The 9,484-nt window shown below is 28.1% G+C and overlaps 1 protein-coding gene across 1 annotated transcript; it reads left to right on the top strand.

Moving 5' to 3' along the window:
• Positions 1-5,181: 5,181 nt before the first annotated feature.
• On the top strand, positions 5,182-6,999 carry LOC123203980 (NAC domain-containing protein 100-like). Its single transcript, XM_044620487.1, has 3 exons — positions 5,182-5,625; positions 5,713-5,990; positions 6,207-6,999. The coding sequence occupies exons 1-3, from the start codon at positions 5,439-5,441 to the stop codon at positions 6,789-6,791; spliced, it is 1,050 nt and encodes a 349-aa protein (XP_044476422.1). The 5' UTR covers positions 5,182-5,438; the 3' UTR covers positions 6,792-6,999.
• The last annotated feature ends 2,485 nt before the right edge of the window (positions 7,000-9,484 follow it).

Here is a 9,484-nt window from a genome sequence, read left to right as displayed (position 1 = left end):
AATTTAAATGGAGCAAACGGCAATATTTTCCACCCAAATAATTATCATTCACATTCATTTTATAGATACCCATATTCTCAAACCTTTAAACAATTTATTCTTTATTTTAACATTTTTCATATTCTAAGAAAACTTTCTTATTGGGTAAAAAATATCAATACATTTTATTAAAAATTGATATTCTCATATAAAAGACAAAGACATCTCCATCTGAGACACTAAAAGGGAGAGAGAACGTGTCGAAGACAATGAAATTTGTCGTTTCCAATGAATTAAAAAACTTTATGAGAGAAATAATCACTTTTCAAATTTTAAGTGGGGTAAATTATTAGATTTTTAAACTTAGAAAAGAAATATCATAAATTTTTAATATTTTTAACTAAATAATATTTTTATTTTTAACCCTAATAATAGTAAATTTTAATAATAAGAATAGATATTTGAGTTTTTAAAAACTAACAGGTGAAAGTTTAGGATTTCACTAAATCTCCGGCGAGGATAAGTCTTTTAGCCTAAAAACTATATATTTATTAAAGATAATGGAAAATTTTGCATTTTTAACTATGCCTATAAAAAGTGAGAGCTTGTCAGTATAGGAATGTTAATTAAAATAATTACTTTTTTTGTTATATATATATATATATATATATATATATATATATATATATATATATATATATATATATATATATATATATATATATATATATTCATATTTTTTTATTATATAAATATAATTATTTTTTAATTTAATTTTACCTTCGAAAAGAGAAAATTATGGGATTTGGGATCGAATACCCCCTTACAGATTTTTAAAACCCGTTAAGTAGTTGTTTATGATTCTCTTCTAAGCCAAATGCATAAATTAATCTTAAGCAATCCAATAAGGCGGAAAGTGAATGAATTATTGACCTGCTTTGGGAGATCCAGCTAATTGGCTAAATATTCTCAAGGTTTTTGACAAGACTCAATAAGATAACAATACCCAAATAATAAAATTACGTGTACATATTTTTTGAAAATATAATTAGATAAATAAATAATATATCATCATGTAATTTAATAATTTTGAATTAAAATAATTAATATCTAATCACATTATAATATATTATCTATGTATTTAATTATATACATAAAAGAGTATATACATAATAAAACAATATTATACGTACCCATTTTAAAATTTAAATATACAAATAAATCAATACTTATATATGTTATTATGTGATTAATTATTATTTTATCTTTAATTTAAAATTATTAAATAAAATTTATATTTATTTATATATTTAAAATAAATACACATAATTTTAGTAACGTGAGAGAATACTTAGTCAAAATAAATTTACTTTAGAGGGGAGACATTTTGATATTGTTTGAAAGGGGATCTTGGTTAGGCTAGGATTAGTTTTAGAAATTGGAGATCGACCAGACTTTTGGTTTGGTTAGTTTTGGATTAAAATATAGTTTTAGTCTGTCTTTTTCTTTTGTCCAATGGGAAATCACATCCGAATTAATTAGACGGATAAATTTTAAGAAACAATGATCGGATCTATAATAATTATATTAGATATATCAAAATTTTATAAACGTGACAAAAATTTAAATCTAAATATTTTACTTTAAAGTTTTAATATTTTATTAGTCTGGTTTGTTTTTGATATAATTTAGAAAACCCATTTCTGAGAATAAAAACAAATTAGTGATGTTATGCTTTTTATACACTAAAAATGGTATTCTCTTAATAATCTTTCGTGGAGGACTTTGTTGACTCTTGACTATAAAGCAGGCATGCCCTCATTGCAAGAGGGCCAAACCCTAATTAATTATTGAGGCGCCCTCCAAAGGACACGTGTTGTTAATTAAAGTATATTTATTATTTATTCATTGTATTAGGGTAAACTAACTTAAGTCTAAGAGGGCGCTCGATTTTGTTAATATTTTATTATAAAAGTAAAAAATTATTATAAATATAAATTATTTATAAGATTGTTAGTTAAAATTATTATTTTATTTTATAAAAAAAGTTCTCCTTTCTATTTTCTGGTAGTCGAAAAATACCTAAGAGATAGTCGATATATTTAAACATGCTTACGGCTAATGCAAGGGATAAGACATCGTAAAGTTGATGAAAAAGATAAACTCTACCCAAAACGGAGCTCGTTGACGAAAGATTTAGATGAGAGGCAACAAATGTGAGCAAGATTTGGTATATTCAAATAAAGTTGACGATGAGCAAGCGCAAGAATAACAAAAAGTTTTACACATAATTGAAAATACGACAGTTACAAAAGAGTTTGATCAAACAATTACATACAATTGAAAGATTGGATAATGATGCAATGGTGGCAATAACGAGACATGAATAGTCTCATCAATAATTTTTTATAATTTATAATTTTTATAATTATTAAAAATAATAAATAAAAATTTTCAAAAAAAAATTTTAATTCGAGTCTTTATAATACTTATAAAATAATAATATATTATTATATAATTAATTAATTTTAAATTAAAAATAAAATAATATTTAATTATTATAAAAAATATTTGGTATGATTCGAAACATTTTGTATTTGTGGGATGTGTGTCGTTTTCAATTGAAACATAACCACCTTTTAAAGGCTCTCCTTTGGAAGTTGCAGTGGGAGCTTCAGTAATCGTTCACAGCTGGTACTATGACTTATTAGGATAAAAGGAGATTCGATTTAGAAATGTAAAACCCCTCCTTTCACATCTAAAATTTTAAATTATTTTTATATTTTTCCATGTTTTTTCAACTCAATATTGCGGTTTTGATCAGATGATTATTATTTCTAATTTATTTAAATATAATATAAGGTCTTTTTCCAAAATTATATATATATATAAATAAATAATAAAATCCTATATATACTCATTTAAATATATAAATAAATATATACTTACGTATGTCATTATGTAATTGAGTGTCACTATATTGTTAATTCAAAATCATCAAATTAAAAAATAATATTACACATTAAATATATATTTATTTATGTATGGATGCGTATAGTTTTATTTTATATATATATATATATCTAAAAAATTGATTAACTATTTAAAAATAATATTAAAAAATTTATATAATTTATGATTAAATATATAATTTAACTTATTTAATATTAAAATAAACTTAGTTTGATGATGTTTATATATATTTAAATGTGAGAAATAAAGTTTGATTTCAAGTTTTTATAATGAATTTTTTAAAAAATAATAATTTTTTATATTGACTAAGTCACACCTAATTTTATCATGGTTTAAACTAATAAAAAGAGTGCAAATTGTTTTATTAAATAAAAAATATTAAAATATTATTTTGTTTAAATGTCCTAAAGATTATTGGGTATAATTATTTAAAAATATTATTTATATTAATTATTATATTAATTAAAAATAAAAGTACTTTTGTCTTTAAAAATTAATAAATAAAGATAAAATTATAACAAAATCAAAATTAATTTACTAATTTTTTAATACCAGATTTAGAGGAAGTAATCTAAATACTTTCTATGTTACATGCTACATCCCTGAAGATTATCATAATGTTTTATTACTTGACAAATCAAACAAAGTAATCTCAGTAATAAAAATTACTAAATTAATTTTTAGTTACTTTGAACCAAACACTCACCTATCTGTTAATTTTTACAGTTAGTGTCAAGGATAAAATTGCCAATCAATAAATATATTTTAAAAAACTAAAAATTTACTCACATTTTTCCCCCAACCCCATTACCCAAGGTTTGAAAAATCGTCATTTCCCTCTAGTGTTTCAATGCCAACTCTCCAGTGACAATCTCTTTTCCGGTCGTCAATGTTTTCTCTCCCTCCTGATAAGGAGATGACCAAGACACCGATCTGCTCAAGAAGACGCATTCAAACGAAGATGATTTGGACATGACTTCATCTGAACACATCCAGATTGACGTCTCGATTTGGATGCATCTAGAACACATTTCAATCTAAACGTTGATCTAGTCATGAAAACACATCCAAAACACAACAAAAACGTTTCCATAACATGTATAGATGAAGATGCGTTCACTGATCTTTGTTCACTGATCTGGAAGCGTTCACCGATTTATACGCATTCACTGATCTATATGCATTTAGACAAAGACGAATGTTGATCTTCCTATTCATATCAAAACATGACGATCGACAGTTGTGACTAAAAAATTCTTACAAGGAAATGGTGATTTTTCAATTTTTGGGTGAAATGAAATTGTTATACTTTTAAATCTAGGGAATTAACTATCGATGTTTCAATGTCAACTCACCAGTGACAATCTCTTTTCCAGTCGTCAATGTTTTCTCTCCCTCTTGATAGGGAGATGACCAAGACACTGATCTGCTTAAGAAGACGCATCTAGAACGCATTCAAACGAAGATGATTTGGACATGACTTCATCTAAACACATCCAGATCGACATCTCGATTTGGATGCGTCTAGAACACTTTTCAATCTAAACGCTAATCTAGTACTGAAAACACATCCAGAACACAACAAAGACGTGTCCAGAACATGTTTAGATGAAGATGTGTTTACCGATCTTTGTTCACTGATATGGAAGAGTTCACCGATCTAGATGCATTTAGACAAAGACGAATGCTCATCTTCCTATTCATATCAAAACACGACCATCGACAATGGTGACTAAAAAATTTCTATAAGGAAACGGTGATTTTTCAAATTTTAGATGAAATAAAATTGTTATATTTTTAAATCTAGGAGAAATGTGATAAATTTTTAATTTTTTTAAATATTATTACTAAATGACAATTATACTCCTTTTAATGATAGTAAAAATTGATAGATAGACGAATGTTTTGGTTTTTGAAAATTAATTAGCGAAAAGTTGGAAAATGATAAACTTTGGGTGGGAATAGGTCCTTTGGCCTACTTAAATGTATAAAATATTATACAAAAAATAATAAATGATTTCATTAACAACCCAAGTCAGATTAAATGATGGAATTTTTACATGCATGGAATTGAGATGAGTCTTTGCATCTGGTCAAAAACCCACAATAAAAATATTAATAATAAAGTTCATGAGAGACTACAGCAAAAAATAACCCCACCAAGTATGTTGCTTTACAAACCACGTTTCTATGTTTCTAAGCACCAGTATTTATGGGGCTTTTCTTCTCAAAGTTCCTTTTTCTCTTTAACATCCCTCCATCTTTCAGGTTTTTAACTTTTTTCAATCACTTATTCCATGGCAGCAGCTTCCCTCTTTTCTCACTCAATCTCCCTCTTTCTTCCTAGCTTCCCTTAGCCTTTTATATATATATATATATATATATTCATCTCTTTCTGTTACTTCCTCTCTATAAGTCTTTTAGTCTTGCTTTTCTCTGTAAGGTGCTTTGAATTTAGAGGGTTTTGGGTTTTAGCTATTTGTGGAATGGAGAGCAATTCTGGTATTGGTAAGGAAGAAGATCAGATGGATTTGCCACCAGGCTTCAGATTTCACCCCACTGATGAAGAGCTCATCAGTCATTATTTGTACAACAGAGTTATTGATGCCAATTTCTCAGCTAGAGCTATTGGAGATGTGGATTTGAACAAGTCTGAACCTTGGGAATTGCCTTGTAAGTTTTCAATTTTGCTCTCTTTTGAGTTTCAATTGGGTTTTTTCTTCTTTTTTTTTCTCTAATTTGGTTGTTGTTTGGATGAAGGGAAAGCGAAGATGGGAGAGAAAGAGTGGTACTTTTTCTGTATGAGGGATAGAAAATACCCAACTGGGTTGAGGACTAACCGGGCCACCGTTTCCGGCTACTGGAAAGCCACCGGAAAAGATAAAGAGATTCACAGAGGAAAATCACTTGTGGGCATGAAGAAAACTCTTGTTTTCTACAAAGGAAGAGCCCCAAAAGGAGCAAAAACCAACTGGGTCATGCATGAATATAGATTGGATGGCAAATTCTCAGTCCATAATCTTCCCAAAACCGCTAAGGTTCATTCTTTCTCCTCTCTTTTTTACTTTTTGTAAGGAGGAACCCACTCGAGTGGGACTGCCCCATCCGGGATGGGTCCCCAACCACTGAATTAGGTCACATCAAGAGATTTGAGCTCAAACTCTCCACCATGGACACCCCTTTACCACCGAGCCATCCCCTTGGGAGCCAACTCAGCTTTAGTTGTTTAATATAATCTGATGTTGTTTTTGCAGAATGAATGGGTGATTTCAAGGGTGTTTCAGAAGAATTCAGGTGGGAAGAAGATTCATATTTCAGGGCTAGTGCGATTGGCCTCTTTTGGCAATAATGAATTGGGCCCTTCTGGTTTACCTCCATTAATGGATTCTTCTCCTTCTGATAACAATGGCAGCAAGTCCATTAAACCTATTACTGATTCATCTTACGTGCCCTGCTTCTCCAACTCAAACTCCATTGACGTTCAAAGAGCACAACAAAGCTCCATCGATTGCTTCAACGTCAACCATCCCCCACATTTCCCACTTCCAAATTCCTTCTATTCCCCTTTACCCCTCCCAATTTCATCAAATTTCCAATTTCCAGGGCCCCTTCTTATGCAAGACCACTCAATCCTGAGAACGTTATTCGAAAACCAAACATCAAACATGAGCCAGAGCTTCAAAACAGAGAGGGAAATGGTCAGCCTTTCACAAGACACAGGCCTCACCGGAGACATGAACCCAGAAATCTCCTCCGTCAATCTGGAAATGGTGAAGAATCAATTCGACGATCAAGATCAGACCGGAAATGTGGACCTTGATAATTTTTGGATTTATTGAAATTAGAAGATGAAATGAAATTATTATTATTATTAGAAATGAAGAAGAAAATAAACTTTATTATTATGGGTGTGGGTTTGTCTTACAGATTTTGTTGAATCTACCATGAAAGGCAGGCAGAAGAGGAAGCATATAATTATTGTTAATATTATGATTATGTATTTGTTTAAGAAATTAAATGAAATTATTAGTTGTATTTTGTTGTTAATTTGGTTGGATGGATGTAGAATTTGTCATAGCGCCCGCAAATACCCGTATAAAAATACGTACAGATTTTAAATTTTTGGAGTCGTATTTGTTTTGCACTTGTAATTGCAAGAAATGAATTTTACGGGCGAATTGGGTATACTAGGAGGCTACTCATTATTTTTTCCTATTAATCTTATTTTTCTTGTTTAATATCAAATTTATGATAATATAAATTTCTCATATTTTCTTTTTTTGGATATAAAATAAACTTAAATCCATTTTAAAATTAAAGAATTTATTGTATTGAAAACAATTTTAAAGAATACGAACATTGAACATTTTATTATAAATATTTATTTAGTGTTCAATACTAATATTTTTCAAATCTATAAAAAATATTTTTAGAATTTACAATAAATTTTTATTTCTCCAAAAAAAAACTTATATACTTAAAGATAAAATATTAAAAATTACGAAAACAATACATTAAAATAATAAAACAAAAGAGAAATAGCGGGTAGCAGAAATCATCCCTCATATAATTTGACCTATTTTTTATCAACACCTGCTTCATTCGCACTCGTATTGACCAAGTCCATATCTAATTTAACCTGCCCATTTACCAAGTCTAGGAGCTATCTAAACTTATTATATGAAAAATTACTTATTTGGAATATCATTTTATAAAAATTTCTTTTTTAATTGAGAAATCCCATTATATTTTTCAAATCGAACTCGAAAAATCCTACCCAGGTGAGTTCGATAAATCTCAAATCTAATAGATCTAATTTTAATATGGTATCAACGAGTTTTAAATTCAAACTCTCTTTTTCAAGAATTTCACAATTTTTTGTCACTTAAACTAGCGTTGGGGGGTTATAGGGATTTTGTTTTTCATAAAATTCTCTCACATTTTCTAAAATAATTGCACTTTATGAACTCATTCGTTTCATGCACATAAACATGCCGTTTTGTGTTGTAGGTGCAATGTAATGCGTGATGAAACAATGGGCTTCGGGTTGTTAGTTTCTTTGTTTGTTAAAAAAGCATGTGGTGTTTTGATTTTTAGCACGTGATTTTAAACTTCCCACTCCTTCACGAAATGTTTGTTCCATAACAAAACAAAACAAAAACTTTTGTCCTTTGTCAAAATTTTCCCCTCCCTTCCCTTCTTTCTTTGGCTTCGTCATCTCACCAACCTTTTAATTTCCTTTTGCCCATGATTATAATTTGTTCAACCAAAGAAAATTTCAATTTTAGGTTGAGACGAAACTACCATTTAATTGACCGGATTAAATTATTAACTCCGTTTAAAAGTTAGAGGTCATTTTTATTTATTTATAGAGGAAGGGTATTTATGTAATCATATATAAGTGATCTAAAATAAAATGGGTGCAAACCAAATTGAACCCAAATACTTTCTGATTTGAGTTTGGCTCAAACGAAAAATAACTTGATTTGATTTTGTCGAATCAATATTAAAGGTAGTTAAAATTTGACTCAAATGAAAATGATTAATTTTGAGTTTAACTCAAATTTATGATTTAAATCTATGACTCAAATATGTGGTTTAGATTTATGGTTTGAATTCATAATTTATTAACAAAATAATATTATTTAATAATTACTTAATATACTTAAAATCAAATCTATATTACGAGTTGAATTGAATTGAATTCTTTTTAGTTTAAATTCGATTTTATTTCATAACAAAATGAATTTTTTAACTCAAATTTAAACTAAATAAATTTGAATAAATTCAAACTAGTTTTCAAATCTGAATCAATTCGATTTAACTTGAATACTATAAGTGGGGTCCCACGAGATAACAACCAAGTTTCGTCGTAACTTAGTTGAGTTGAGTTGTGTCCCCACAAAATGGTGAAGTCAGATTCCAGGGGGGTTTAGGACTTTCTAACGGTCGACACGTGATCACCCAGACCCCATCCCGATTCCCGCCCTAGAGAGACACGCGGTTCACGCTTTTGCCTTCGTCACCCCGTGACTATGCCAAAACTTAGCCATCTATATCTTGCCACGTGGTAAGTCACACTTGCCGGCTGTCCTTGCTCACATGGAAAATACAACACTACTCTTACAAAATTTTGATTTTCTTTTTTCCTTTCCGTTTATATTTTACAAAAGGAAAATACCCATACCAATATATCACATTTTGAAGCGAATATTTTTTTTTTTTGTTCTCATCAATTTTTATATGAAAACAAATTTTTAATATAAAAATTAATATTTTTTTTATAATTTTAAAAATATTTTTAATTAAAATAATAAAAAATAAAAATAATTTAAAAATATATTAAATAATTCAATAGTTTATACCTAATATATTTATAAAAATGTTTATAATAAAATAATATTTTAATATTTTTTTATTAATTTTAATTAAACACAATAATTATTTTAATAATATAAATATTATCATATTAATAAAATAATATGCACAACTCTCTTGTACAAATAATAATATGTCATTATGTGATTAATTA

This window comes from Mangifera indica, chromosome 20 (genome assembly GCF_011075055.1).
Source record: "Mangifera indica cultivar Alphonso chromosome 20, CATAS_Mindica_2.1, whole genome shotgun sequence".
Classification (NCBI taxonomy): Eukaryota; Viridiplantae; Streptophyta; class Magnoliopsida; order Sapindales; family Anacardiaceae; genus Mangifera; species Mangifera indica.
Note: the sequence above shows the minus strand (reverse complement) of the source record. Positions and strands in the feature narration are given on the sequence as shown.